A 14,843-nucleotide genomic window follows, 5' to 3' on the forward strand; every position below is an offset into this window, starting at 1 on the left:
CCTTGCTCTAGGACCTGTCTTGTAGCATTATATTATGAGAAACTTTCAGTGATTCGCAGCTTGCTCCATCATCTTGGCTCCTGGAAGTAGATCTCTGGATTCTGCTTTCCGGTCTATTTTGTTCTTGTTTTATTTCCCTCTATTCTATTTTCTTCTGCTTCTCCTTCTTGCTCTCTTTTTATCCTGTCCCTCCACAAAAGTCTGTTTTTACTTCTGATCACTACCTCCCTTAATCTGCTCTCTTTTTATTATCCCCTCTTATCTCTTATCTGCTCCCCCTCCTTTTTTCCCTAATGGGCAAGATAAATTTCTATATGCAACTATATATAATGTATGTATATATGTGTGTAAATGTGTGTGTGTGTATGTGTATTTCCATCTTTGATTCAGTTCCTGTGAAAGTGAGGTTCAGTCTCTTTGGCCATCTTCACCTCCACTGTAAAAGCTCTTCCATACATGACCCCTTTATGTGAGAAAATTTTCCTATTCTCTCTCTCCCTTCCCCTTCTCCCAGTGCATCCCTCTCCTTCACCTCCCTTTTATGTGCTCTTTCATTCTTCACTTTATACACACACACACACACACACACACACACAATATCACTGATTCACCTGGACGTAGGCTATTGTAGAGTTTAGTCCACGATGTTTCCAATCTGTTCCTTCACCATTACTCCTGCTTTCCCTCTTGTCTCCTTGTATCCTTTTAGAAATAATTATCTTAATGGTCATCCTTGTTATTTGATTGTTATCATCATTGTTGTTAACCCCATAAGGTCTTTCTCTTTCCCCCATTTTTGTCTACAGTAAAACATCCCTTTTGATATGATCTCATCCTCCACCGAACAACCTTGTACCTACTTTTATATGCCTCTAACCTGTTTCTGCCCAAGCCAGGGATCATTTTCCTCAGGGATAGCCCTCAAATGTGTAAGGGAATATGACTCTTGATTGATTAACAATGTTGGAGACACACTTTGAGAAAGGACAGAGAGAGAGAGAAAAGTAAAGAAAGACGGTTCACAGTGAGAGGGGAGGTGCAGACCCAATTCTCCCTTCAAAGAAAATTCTATCAACTGTTTTTAAAAGCAATTAATTACAATATTACATAAACTGGGAAAAAAATCAGAAAAGGGATCCTTCTAAAAGCATCCTTTGATACAAATATCGTCTTATTACATAGGGAGAGGCGAAGCACAGAAATAAAATGACACCGCTATCCTCAATGCAGCATTGTAGAAATTAATTAATTCATCTGATGTTAGCAAGTAGTTAACAACAACTTATTTAAAATAAAATACTACACACTACCACTGATTTGGATTTCTGCCAGGACTTCAGGGCTGATTCAATGATAAACATAATAGACCATATTAATGTGAAAGTATGTATCGCCCATTTAGGTTCCTTATAATACAAGAGTGTCTAAATGCAGCTCAGTGATAGGTATTTCTGCACTTTTACTCACCCGTCTCCACGGACAACTTGGACTACTGACCAGAGTAGAACAGAAGGGTCCTTGAGTCTGGCTACTTTAATCTCCTGTGAGAAAGAAGAGCATCATCAAATGAAAATTATATTTATCTGCTCCCTCCCAAATGTTGCTGGTCTAAATACGTGGTTTTTATTAGGTTCAAAGGAAATGAAGCAACTAGCTTCCCTGCTTGCCATCTCTTAATGATAAAGGAGAAAGACCAACTTACAGGCTTGATTCCTTCCCATCAAATAAATTCTAGTTATACCAAAAGCCATCCCAGCTAGGGAATATCGAGGGAACTCACCCAAACACATATCGAAGAGAAATCGGAGAAGTCGAACTAGAAAATATAGAGAAATGAGGTCTCCAATTGGGAGCAAGATAATTCATGTCAACCAAAAGAGAGGCCCCGATACCACCCAAAGAAAAGTTCCTCCAATTCACTGGGAGATAAGGACTAGATCGCTTCCAGGTCCGCTGCTTCCCAAAGTCTTCTCTTTCTCTCCAAAAAGAGTTTGGAATGATGTCTCTCTCGAGGAAGGAACTAAGAATATCTGTCCTCTCCAAATCTCCCAATTCTTCAATAAATGTCCCTTCGTAAAGGCAAATTGATGGTTAATGGCTATTGAGGAGAAATCAACAGGCCCATTTATATTGGAGTGCCAATCACTGGCCAGAAGACCCTGTAGATATAGTAACTAGGTAAATGACATTGGGAAAACAACCATGAAGGGGCCTAATGAGTAATAGCTCTAAAGAGAAAGACCCCAGCCCCAGCCCCAAACTGGTTACTCATAGAATTCAAAGCACGCTTTAGCCAGCTTTGCTCTGGGGACCTGGCTTCCAAAATCTGTTCAAAGACAGTACCAACCCTAATTCCAGAGGACTGATCCTCAATGAAGCAGGTTTCAGACAGGTGAAGCGCTGAGGTGCAGAATGAAACCTACCCGTATGGACACGGCCAATCTCAGGATTAGTTTGGCCAGATTAGTTAAAGGGGCTATGGTTTTCTTTCCTCCCCCCCCCCCGCAATTTACAATGGAGGGAGGTTGGAGAGAGAGAGACAGAGAGACAGAGAGAGAGAGCGCACAGGAATTGGACCCTCCCTGCTCCACCATTGCCCAAATGATAAGAAAATCAAACCAGAAGAAATCATGGATTAAGTGGGATAACTCTGAAAGTGCCATGTTGAGTTTATTATATATTTTAAAAGAAAAGCAAATGTCCACAATAGAGACTCACAATTTTGTGTCCAATTCTCTTTTTCTGTGGTACAGAGAATACAGAAAAGCTTTTATTTGGTGTTTGTTAAGTTCAGAAGAAAAAACAAAATGAAGTGAGAAAAAGGCTTCCCAAAACATAGCATCTTGGTACACACAGGTCGATATCCTCTATTGACTTTCGTTAACTGTTATATCCATCTTTGCTAATTGTGATCTGGTTTTCCTTTTCTTGTTGTACTAAAACCACTCCACTAATTCCCAGATTTCCTGCTGTGTGAGGACCCTTGAAAACTCCTCAGCTGCAGCTGCATTCAGGCCTGGGATGGGGGTCTCTGCCTCAGAAGGTTTCTTCTCTCTGTGTGTCTCTGTGTTTGTGTCTGTGTCATCTGTATCTGTGTCTGTCTCTCTCCGTCTCTCTGTGTGGGGAGCAGGTGGCGCCTGGGCCCTCATATCAGTGCCCCTTTAAGTAACCTCAGCTTTGGACTGGTTTCCCCTCAGCAGTGTCAGAGTGGAACAACAGGGACCAGTCTTCCCTGGGGGCTTCAGAAGGAGTCCCGTCAATGGTGCTTTCAGGGCCCTCTACTCCCCATGAACTCTCCACACATTGGTGATGGCTAGAGATTCCTGTAAGGAGGCTCAGAACCTTGCCTTCTGCAAGAGCGAAAATCCCAAAGGAGTTTCAGGAGAATCACATCGCTTTTGAATTGGTTTGTATTCGTGGGCAAACGGATGACATCACTCGCGTTCCTGCCATCGAGAGGGAGCACTTGAGAAACAAAGGGGAGCTGGAGGAGGGCACCTGGTACAGAGGAAAAACTTCTGAACCAGGCCCTTAGGATACTTAGTTCTCTATGACTTTGGGCCTATTATTTTTCTCTGGATCCCACTTTCACTTTCTGTAAATAAAGGCGATTTAAGTCTGTGATCTCTAAGTTTCCTTTCTAGTCGAACATTCTAGGTCTTGGCAAGGGCAAGGACAGAGCAGGGTACAGAAGAATGAGGCAGGGCCACAAAGAAACTTGGTCAACTTGGCAATTTTATGGAGGACTGGCCTTAATGGGCAATAATCACTGGAGCTGGGGAAAAAAGCCGAGTTTAAAAATGTTTTTTGGTCCAGTCAGTATTCTGTCTTGTGCACAAATGCTAATGCTAGAAAAAATAAAAGAGAGATGATATAATGCAGGGTAAGGGAGGGCAAGGAGTCCAGAACAACAGCCAGATTACCAATCCAGCACAATGAGGGTAGTTGCCAGCTTGGCGGAACTCAGAGGAAGACATCGAGTTGGAAATGTTTCGCTAGGAGCTAGAAAGATTATTCCACTCCCATATAGGGCAGAGAGTAATGCCGATCCAGTCCCAGGTAGCACCAGGGCTCTCGAGGTGGTGAGGTCGTTCCTATTCTGTGATCTTTCTCTCTTTCCCTTGTTTCTTTTCTCTGTCACTTCTTTCCCAACCATCTCCCTTTGACCTCAAACCAGCATCCTCTGAGATAGCCGTATGGCTGTGTCACTCAGGGCACTGAAGTCTAGCCAGCAGCCAGCAAGATTCCTATGTGCCGGAAAGGCAGGTGAATTGAGGGAAACACCATCTTCCCCACATCCCCTTGTTTAGTCAAACATACGGGCCACAGGTGCCCTCTCCTCTCCCCCCAGTTATTCTTTTCCCAAATCTCAATGGAGGCAAGAGAAGCAGGTTCAGAAGTAGAGGTGCAAGTGAGAAAGAAGAAAGCAGCTCATGAGTGGGACAGACAGACAGACAGCTTTCCTGTTTGGATATTTGGATAATATTCCATGCCATTCCTTGGACTAACCAGACTCAGCCTTTAAGAGAGGGATTTCATGGCCTCACAAGCAAAGGCCCTGTGCAGATACCGTAGTCCTTCAGGGTGATTAATATACATGGTTGCCCACAGGAGGTTTAGGGAGGTAGCACTCACACCATAGCACCCAAGGCCCCCAGATGTGTCCTACACAGTATAATGATATGATATAACCAATATGTTACATGAATATGGAATAATACAAACTATGAAATAATTGGGGAGGGGGGACTAGTAGAAGGAAGAAGGGGAAATGAAGGAGAAACTTTGCAAAGAGTGATGTTGGGAATCACGTCTCATGGCCAGCACACTCTGTGATGTACTTGGAAACTTCGATCAGATTCTTGTCGGGATCACGGAAGTATACGGACTCAATTGGCCCCCGAGCTCCAGTTCTGGTCACTGGGCCTTCTTCAATAGGGATGTTGCAGTTCTGTCATGAGGAGAGGAGATGAGTCATTCTCATGGATCGCTCACATTTGCGACAACATCAGAGGGAGCCGCATCTCAGGGAATATGGAAGCACAGGGAGTTCCTCAAAAGAGTTTCACAGCCTCACGTAACAGAATTTCTAAAAGGGCCTCAAAGATCATCCGTCTAACTTAGCTCGCAGTGGAACAAGAATCCCGTTTATGCCTTTGTTGGTTGCATTTCCAGAGCGTCCCCCACAACCTTCCTTCTCCCTCCCAAAGAGCCATCTCACAGAATAAAGACAAAAAGAAAAGAAGGGAAAAAACCGATCATATCCCACAGAAGCCTGTACCCTGCTTGAGGACCTCCCACCTCTGCATAATGCTGGGTAGAGGTCTCATTTCACAACTCTCCTCTCAGGCCAGAATTGTTCTTTGTCGTTTTGTATGTGCAGTTGTTCGAATGCCCTAGTACGCTTACCCAAAAAAGACTATTTTATGGCTAACTCACACAGGGCAAGTGTGTGGTGGTCAGAAAAAGTTATACAACGACAAACACGAGGATTTCAAGGTCTCTCTTAAGAATTTTGGAATTGATTTCATGACACGGGAGAGCCTGGCCCAGCGTAATATGCCCTCATCAAAGAAGACACCGTGCTCTATGAGCAAAGCGGAACTGAATTAGCTCCGAAGAAACGTGACATACACAAAATTCGCAAGTGCAAGTGTTCACACGGACTATTTATGCCTGACTTATGCATTCCAAGCTCATATTCTCAATCAGCCACCGTCAGACACACTGTAATTTGATTTTAAAATAAATTTTAAAAAAAACCTTGATTTTAAAATAAAATTTTTTAAAACTTGATTCTAAAATAAAATAGTGATGTCATTTTGGTCCTCTTTCAAAAGAAAGGACAACAACCGACCAACCAATGTTTTAGAGTTTATCAAACACTAGGTTATTGAGTTTCATGATTTCTTATTCTCCCTTAGCTCATCTATTCCAATGATCTATTCTCTATTTTTAACCATACCAAATGCTTTTGATGTCTTCTGTTTTATAAAGTCTGAGGTCTTTCATTCCTACTTCCTTTCATTATTTCCCTCGATGTTCTTTTGTTTTTCCACATTATTTTTGTTCCTTTTTTATTATCAAGTTCAACGAGTCATCCCTTTGATAATTTTATAGGTATACCATTAAAACTGTACATCGACTCTGCTGGTGGTGTCATTTTCATGATATTGGCACAGCCCAGCCATGAGCACTGAATATTCCACCAGCTATTTAAATTACTCTCTCTCTTTTCAGGAAGTAGTTTCTATTTCAATCTATACCAGTACTTTGTGTATTTATGTCCAACTATCTTTTGCATTTTACAGTTATTTGGAATGTCATTTCCTTTTCTATCATTGCTTCTTGCATTTTAAAACATAGTTGATTTTTGAGTGTTGATCTTGAAACTGATGACTTGGTTGAAGCTATTTGTGTCTCAATTAGTATTTTGTTCATTCCTTAAGGAATGCTCATCCTGTGATTAGCAAATAGAGATTTTTAAAAATTTCCTATTTACCTATCTTTATACCTTTAACGGTTTTTCCTTATTACTATTCATTACATTTCTAGAAATGGATCAAATAATAGTGAGGAAAGTGGGTCTCCTTGCTTACTCTTATATCTCTTGAGAAAACTTCTAGTATATCTCTGTTGCATACGATCTTTAGTTTTGGTTTTAGATAGCTAATTTTCATGATATTAAAAAGGTCCTTCTGTGCTTCCACTTTGTAGAGCTTTTAGCATAATAGAGGGTTAGACTTTTTCAGTGAAAAGGAACCCCCTACTTCTAAAGACAGTTCACTTCACTTTTGAATTATAGTAATTATACAAATATATTCTCCAAATCAGTTAAGAAGGATTATATTGATTCTAAGTCTGCTATTTGATATTCTTTCAGAGTCTTCAATTGAATTTTCAAAATGTTCATCATGATTTAGCCTGCCATTTGAGGTTCTATTTGGAGTAATTTTAATGTTGTTGAATAACCAGGGCTTCTTTTCACAATTAATCAAGCAAAAAGCATTTCTTATTTACCATATGGCAGGAGCTATACAAAAGAAAGTAAAATTGGCATTCAAAATTGTTATTACTGCTGAATGTTTTAAAACCAAGATGGAGCACAGGAATGAGATAAGAAGGTAATCTAGAGAGAGAGGGATCTTGCGTCCTTTCTGGGACTATTCCAAGTCTGGGTTCCTAGCTGGCATTTAACAGAATCCTTGTTTCTCTCCTGCCCTTTCTGTCTTTACCCCCATTTCTTGCCGTAACCCCCTCTTCTCCTTCATACAAATCGGTTTGTCGGAGATGAGGTGATACCGCCCCGAATCTAGGATTTAATCCAGATTTACTTTCTTTTGTCTGAGCCAGAGATTTCCCCTACCTTTAGATGCTCCACTACCTCATGGAGAGGCCGGTCTGTCATCAGGCAGACATCTATGGATCCTGGTACAGGGTTGTGGGCTTTCGGTTCAAACTCCTTCCCAACCTCATGAAGGTTAAATTTCTGATTCCCAAAGCACAAGGCTTTCCGGTTTCCCTGTTTGCCAGAGATAAGGTGTCAAAGTCAGGAATAAGGGTTGAAAGAGTAATAGTGCAAGAGGAAAGAACTCCAGGGGAATGAGACCGCAAAATTCCCTCGGGCCTGAAACATTTCTCCTCCTTGGTACCTATCACCAACCCTCCAGTCCCATCTCCCTGCCCGATTGGGTTGGAAAACGAAGGATTATTGAGACATTTTCTGGGCCCATCCCAGTTCACTATGACCCAAGTTCTTCAGACCCAGAGGCCTCTGAGTAGTCTCAGACAAAAGGACACCAAGGAGCTGGCTTTCCATGTTCTGGGCAAGAGTGCTTAGACTCTCTGCTCCCCTGACACCATGAAAAATGCTGGCAGCCTCCCAGAGTAGCCAGGGCCTGGGTGAAAGCAAGATCATTTCCGGCAGGCCTTGCCTCATGTCAGCAAAGGGTAGCCGAGTCTCTCACCTCACCTCTCACTCATTCTAAAGCCACGTGTTAAAAGCTAGTCCCAATCCTCAGCTCAGAACAGAAGACAGAACTTCCCATAACCTAGTCCCATCCTGAGAAGGCAGATAGTAGAAGCCATCCAAATCGGAGCTTTGGTGAGCCCGCGTTAGCAATTGAACAAGGGGGCAAAGGATTTAGCAGCTCAAAGTAGCACAGAACTGCTTCACCAAGAACTCCAGATGGAGAAGGGCAGACGGTGATAGCCTGAGACGGTACTAAGAAGTGGAGGTTACAATGAGGATGAAGAGCAGGCTTTGGGGAAGACGTGGACTGATACTAAAGCAATGTTGGAAGTCTGGAATGTGGAGCCGATGCATTTGTAGGTGATGATGAGATCTAGGGTCTGACCATCTTTGTGAGAGACTGAGGTGCCATCGAGAAGAAAGTCGTAGAAACGAGATTAAAAGCTGGGAAAAAAGCTTTACAGCCAGCGCCTCTCATAAAGGTCTCATTTCTAAGATGTATAAAGAATGGTATCAAATGTATAAGAATCCAAGTCATTCCCCAATTGAGGAATGGTCAAAGAATATGAACGATTTTCAGATGATGAAATTAAACTATCTATAATTACATGAAAAAATGCTCGAAATCACTATTCATTAGAGAAATGTGAATTAAACAACTCTGAGGTACCACCGCATACTTCTCATATTGGCTGAGATGACAAGAAAAGATAATGATAAATGTTGGAAGGGATGTGGGAAAATTGGGACACTGATGCATTGTTGGTGGAATTGTAAAATGATCCAACCATTCTGGAGAACAATCTGGAACTATGCCCAAAGGGTTATCAAACTGTGCATGCCCTTTGACCCAGCAGTGCCATTACTGGGTCTGTATCCCAGGGAAATCCTAAAGGAGGGGAAAGGACCCACATGTGCAAAGACGTTTGTAGCAGATCTTTTTTGTGGTGCCAAAGAATCGGAAACTGAGCGGATGCCCATCAGGTGGGGAACGGCTGAAGAAGCTGTGGTACATGAAGGCAATGGAATATTATTGTTCTATAAAAATGATGACCAAGCTGATTTCAGAAAAGCCTGGAAAGATTTAGATGAACTGATGCTGAAGGAAACAAGCAGAAGCAGGAATACGCTGTACGCAGTAACAGCAAGGTTGTGCCACGATCAACTATGAAAGACTCAATTCCTCTCAGGGGTTCAGTGATCCAAGGCAATCCCAATAGACTTGGGATAGAAAATGGCATCTGTGTCCAGAGAGAGAACTAAGGAGACTGAAGGTAAATCAAGACATGCTATGTTCACTTCCTTTTTCTGTTTTTTGTTTTTTAATGTCTTCTGTTGCTTTTCCTTTTTGCTCCGATTTTTCTCTCCCAATACGATTCATAAAGCAATATGTGTTCAAAATAAATAAGCCTGCTAGAAAAAACGAAGTCAGTTATTGGTGTGGAGGAGCACGAGGCAGTTTAAGGAACATCAGTTGATCTTTGTGTAACTTTTAATTCTCCTACTTACCCTCCTCCAAACGCTTTCCCCTACATCCCTCTAAAAGACGGCCCTCATAACCAAGCGCCTGTTAGCAGGGAAGGTGGTCTTTCCCTGCCTGTGGAGGAATCTTGGTACCTAAATATTCCAGGTTATGAAAGAAACATAGTTTGTCCTCTATGATATCCATGAATATTCAGAATTTATCTCCCTCAAAATGCAGCCGTTGGCAACTGGGTTCTGACCAAGGAAGCAGACTACTTCTAGCATGGTGCTAGGTGCTTAGAGATGGGCTGAGTGGGCCATCACCTGAACTTGAAACCAGATAAAATTCACCCAGCTGTGCTGCTGTCCAGCATGGAAGTCACGCCAAATGCCCCTGAACTGATGCGAATGTATGCCCTCTCTGGAGAAGAGCAGGAGTCATTGAATGGCTCACCCAGAATCACAGCAATCATTTATTCATTTATTTGTTTGTTTTGCTGAGGCAATTGAGCTTAAGTGACTTGCCCAGGGTCACACAGAAAGTATTAAGTGTTTGAGGCCAGATTTTCAAATCTCAGGTCTTCCTGACTTCAGGGTTGGTGCTTTATCCACTTCACCAACTAGCTGCCCCCTCACAGCAATCATTTGCAATCATTTCTTACAAAACCAATCCCTCTGACATCTGGTCTCAGCTGGAAGACCTCCAAGGAAGGGGAACCTACCCGCACAGCTAGGGGGCGCCACAACATCCAGAGCCCTGAGCCCGGAAGGCAGGAAGATCAGTTCAAACTTGGTTTCAGACACTTCCTAGCTGGGTGAGCCATGACAAATCATTTTACCTTTTCTTACATCAGGTCATTTAACCTTTTCCTGCATCTTACATCATCTATAAAATGGGGATAATAAGAGCACCTACCTCCCAAGATTGTGGTGAGCATAAGATAATACTGGTAAAAGCACTCCATAAACCTTAAAGCATTATAAAAACTGCTAGTTGTTACTACTACCACTACTTCTCCCAGTACTACCTCCACCACCCCTTTTCAACACAGCCCTTTGCACTTGGGGCAGTTCTAATTGTTCAGCAATGAACTATTTTTAATTAAAGCTTTTTATTTTCAAAACACACTCATGGATAATTTTTCACCATTGACGCTTGCAGAACCTTGTGTTCCAAATTTTCTCCCCTTCCTTCCACCCCCTCCCTTAAATGGCAAGTAATCCAATATATGTTAAACATGGTAAATAAATAAATATATATGTATGTATACACACACACACACACACACACATATATATGTATATGTATATATATATATATATATATATATATGTAAACATATTTGTACAATTACGTCTGTCAATTAACTTGTCAGCAATTAACGCAGCCCAAGATCACATTCTTTTTTGGCTCCCACACCCCATGCTGCCTTCCCTAGAGCTAGCAGTCCACTCAGATCCCAGAGCTTTTTCAGACAAGCTGCTGTGTAGCCCTGGCTCCCCCATCTTATCCTTGGGAAGTTGATTTTTTAGCCCAAGTGTAAAGCATTACACTTATCCCTATTGAATATCATCTTATTATTTGAAAAATCAGTTGACCATTTGGGATTTGATAAATAAATGTAGCACAGCTGGGCCACACTTGAGCCGTTAGTCCTTGTGGTTGCAGACCCGCCGTCTCTTTAGGGCTCGGTCCTTCAGCATTCGCTCAGGCGCCTGTGCACTGGCCGGTTCACAAAGAGATTTGGCCATACCACATTCCTTCAGCCAAACTTACACAGTGAGTAATATGAGTGCTCCTGTCTCCTGCGAGCAGAGCTAAGTCTGCCGGCCTCCCTGCAGATGTCTGGGCCAAGGGGCAGCTGGCACCCAATCGGGACTGCCGAGCCATCACAGAATAGACTTGAATGACTGAGGATGTTGGCCAGTGACCGGGACTAGCAGAGATCAGCACTGCGGAGGCGATCAAGATTCTGGAGAGGGGAAGGATGCGGGACACTGCACCCAGAGAGCAAGCTGAGGGCTGAGGCTGCCTGCTGTTTTGGCTCCCACCAGGACGAGGAACTAAGAAGAGGAAATGTTTTGTGTAACTTCACATGTGCCTTTTCAAGGAGGGGGATTAGAGAGGGAGGGAGGAAGTGAATTTGGAACTCAAAGTTTTCAAAGCAAATGTCAAAAATTGTTTTTCATGTAACTGGGCAAAAAATAAAATATTCAATAATATAGAGAGCTAAGAAGAGGAGAATCACTTCATTTCCCTGGTCTTAGTCTATGATCCTGAGAGGGATCCTGGACGTACACACACACACACACACACACACACACACACACACACACTTATTTCTTTTCAGAAGCCAAAGATCAGGGATGTTAAGTGAAAGGAGATTTCCGAGATGACTGGAGGGGAATGGCTCCCAAGAGGAGTACATAACCCATTTCCTTTTTCTTTTTTGCTATGTTCAAAAAGCCCTGTAGCATACATAGTAGGGAGAATTGAGCCCCGGGAGAAGAGCGTACAGACCCCAGGGCCCTAGAACTGTTGATGGACTAGCCACCATGTTTTCATTTATTGAGTAATATTCTATTTGACCCTCTCCAGTAAATTCCAAATCTTCCCAGTGCCGGTATTGGAACGGTGGCCCTTGTGGGGATCTGTCTCATGGTAGACCGAATGCCCTCTTGTGACCAAAGGAGATGCTGCAGCTTATTCAGAAAGCTTTCCCAATTGTGCCTTAGAGAGGCTGAGGAGCTACCAGCCTGGGAGCTCCAATAGACACTCCGTTACTGGCCAATGAACACCATATTTGCCAGGTTTCTCAGGAAGAATAATAGCTAATATTTAGATAGCTCCTACTATGTGCTGAACTCTCGCTCGAACTGTTCCGATGCCCTCCCAACCATTCCCGCTCTGAAGCTGTATGGTGCTCTGGAGCCAGGCCAGCGGCCCGCCAGGCTTCAAGGCTCACTGACAAAGAGCTGGCATGGACCACGAAGTGATGGGTCAGGAAGGCACGGAGGGGTGGAAGTGCACATCGCAGTGGGGCTGGAGGCTGCAGTCACAGCAAGGAAATAAATCTCAGCTCCTGCCCTCCTGAAAAGCACACTCCAAGGAATCAGGGAATTTGTCTGAGAGGGAGATTACCTTGAAGGTCACCACTTCCATGCCCAGTGCCCTTGAATAAAATGAGCTCGTTTCTTCAATACTCTTCACAGTCATCACCAGGTGGTCTAGTCCATGGACGAGACATGAGGGCAGCAGCTCACGGCAGCCACTTTTAGACTGAAAAGGAAGGATGTTCCATTTGTCTTTGATGGCTCCTCTCTCCTATTCCCACTCTCCCCACCTCCAATTTTAGGGGAACATGTCTGAACGTTCTATATAGGGTCTTCTAACCATCTTGATTCTGAGGAGATAAATGATATCGTCCCTCCTGGGCTTCTTTTCTCTTTCTGACTAGCCTGGCTTTCTCTCAGTTCTTTCATTTCTCTCCTTCTTCCTTTCTGCCTTCTTTTATCACCTCTTCCCTACTCCCTACCTCTTGTCTGTCCCCCTCCATTTCAGTCTGCTGAGTGAGTAAAAATGCCAGGATAGAAACAGGGAATTGCCAGGATTCAAGGAAGGAGAGTGAGTGAAGGTCAAAGGGCTAAGTGCACAAGCTTGGGTGTGGCCAAGTTTTTATACACCCTCACTTCCTCCCCCTCCGCAGCATAGGGAATGTCAGAAACTCTTTAGAGGCAAAAGGTTATTTAAATGTCTGTCTTTTCCAGATCATTCCCTTCGCCAAGGCTGGTTCTGCTGTGCCTGGCTTGTGACCTTTCATTGAGAACAAGAGCAGTGTGGATCTTTCTCTTCTCCCCTGCTGCCGTCTTCCCTGGAGAGAGGAGTTTCAGTTTGGCTTCTTTCGGCCTTCTCTGGGCAATGACCTTTCTTCCAGCCAAGATGACCCAGGAGTAGCCCTGCCCAGTGCTGGCTCTGCCTCTGGCCAGTCCAGCCTCTTCCTGGAGGGGCTGGAGTCCACAGGTAGGAGGAGGAGCCTTTTGTACCCTTGACTTCTCACTCCCATTCCTTTCAGGGAGCAGGATCTCTGCATGGATTCCCCTTTGGCTCCACTAGAGACTAGCTCAGCCAAGTCAGTCCCAGAGGTCAGAATCAAGGTGGGGAAGAGTCTCAGGTGACCAGCTCTCACCTCCTTTTTCTGCCAGATGCAGAAGAGCTATGTGTATATCAAGTATACACAGATTGGTCTCTGCTTATAGTTCCTTCTTCTGATCTCAATTAATCCAAGATACCACTAAATTGGAAGCATGTTTCTGAAGCCCTGAGTTGGTGGGAGTTTGATTTCAAGTCTGGGAAGGAGACAGAGGAGTTCTAAGGTACAGAAAATCACTAGCCCCAACCCTAACCTGCAGTCAACTTCTGGAAGAACATGAAGAAAAGTTGCCCAGAATATATTCCCATCTCTGCTGTTGGAGGGTATACTCAAATAGTTGAGAACACAGATCCGGGAGATTACTTGAATATTATGAATGAACAACCCATTTTCATTGTTCAGGAGGAGGAGACTGGTGGTGGAGCTAATGACTTCTAAGGTCTCTCCCACTCCACATCTGCCATCAGCTGATAGTGTTATAAGAAGAGACCCAATTGTCTGACCAAAGGTAGTTACTTCATAAGGAAAGGATGTGGAACTTGCAACACTTGGACACTGATTGTATTTGAAGGGGGAAGAAGAAGGAAGAACCAAGAGTCCCCTGAGGTTGTAAACCTGAGGCAGTGGAAATATTGGTGGTTGTTAGATTTCAAAAAGTTCCCCCAAATGCATAGAAACTCTAAAAGATAGAAACGTTTAAAATGCACACAAAATCCCCATTTGTGAATATGTGACTGATCACATAGAGGAGAATGGTTTCAGTGAGGGAAACAGTGGTGGTATTAATTCATTGTCTTTCAGCATTTCATTCATTTGCTTTCAGGGAAAAAAATTTACTTTTCCCATCTATTTCTTTTAATTAAGCCTATTTTTGCCATTGCTTTGTCTGAAATAATGATTGCAACCCCTGACTTTTTTCCTTCAGCAAAAGCATAATATATTTCACTCCAGACCTTTATTTTAACTCTGTATATAACTTTCTGTTTTGAGTGTGTTTCTTGCAAACAACATATTGTTATGCTGTCTTCTAATCAATTCTGCTTTGGCTTCTTCCATTTTATGGGTGAATTCTTCCCACTCATTCACATTTATGGTGACTAATTTTTTTTTATTCTCTTCCATCTTATTTTTTTATACTTTTCTTTCTTCTTGTTTCTGATTCTCTCTTTAAGAATTTGTTGCTTTAAACTAACCCATCCCTCAATCTCCTCTCCCTCTCATTCTCTCCCTTTTCCTTAAGCTCTTTCCCTCCTATT

At 43.0% G+C, this 14,843-nt stretch overlaps 1 protein-coding gene across 1 annotated transcript; it reads right to left on the reverse strand.

The window, feature by feature from the left end:
- Nucleotides 1–2,635: 2,635 nt before the first annotated feature.
- GLOD5 (glyoxalase domain containing 5) lies at nt 2,636–13,114 on the reverse strand. Its single transcript, XM_051968444.1, has 4 exons — nt 12,973–13,114; nt 12,579–12,716; nt 7,367–7,522; nt 2,636–4,951 (listed from the first exon to the last, which is right to left on the reverse strand). Exons 1-4 carry the CDS (start codon nt 12,991–12,993, stop codon nt 4,808–4,810), a joined length of 459 nt encoding a protein of 152 aa, XP_051824404.1. The 5' UTR covers nt 12,994–13,114; the 3' UTR covers nt 2,636–4,807.
- Nucleotides 13,115–14,843: the final 1,729 nt, after the last annotated feature.

Source organism: Antechinus flavipes, chromosome X, assembly GCF_016432865.1.
Source record: "Antechinus flavipes isolate AdamAnt ecotype Samford, QLD, Australia chromosome X, AdamAnt_v2, whole genome shotgun sequence".
Lineage (NCBI taxonomy): Eukaryota > Metazoa > Chordata > Mammalia > Dasyuromorphia > Dasyuridae > Antechinus > Antechinus flavipes.

Coding starts and splice junctions, on each gene's coding strand:
- GLOD5 (XM_051968444.1), bottom strand. CDS start 12,993: ATGGAGGGGGACAGACAAGAG. Junction 12,717..12,972: donor TGGAGGGGGACAGACAAGAG/GTAGGGAGTAGG, acceptor CTTCCTTTTCAG/TCTAAAAGTGGCTGCCGTGA. Junction 7,523..12,578: donor TGGAAGTGGTGACCTTCAAG/GTAATCTCCCTC, acceptor TCTGGCAAACAG/GGAAACCGGAAAGCCTTGTG.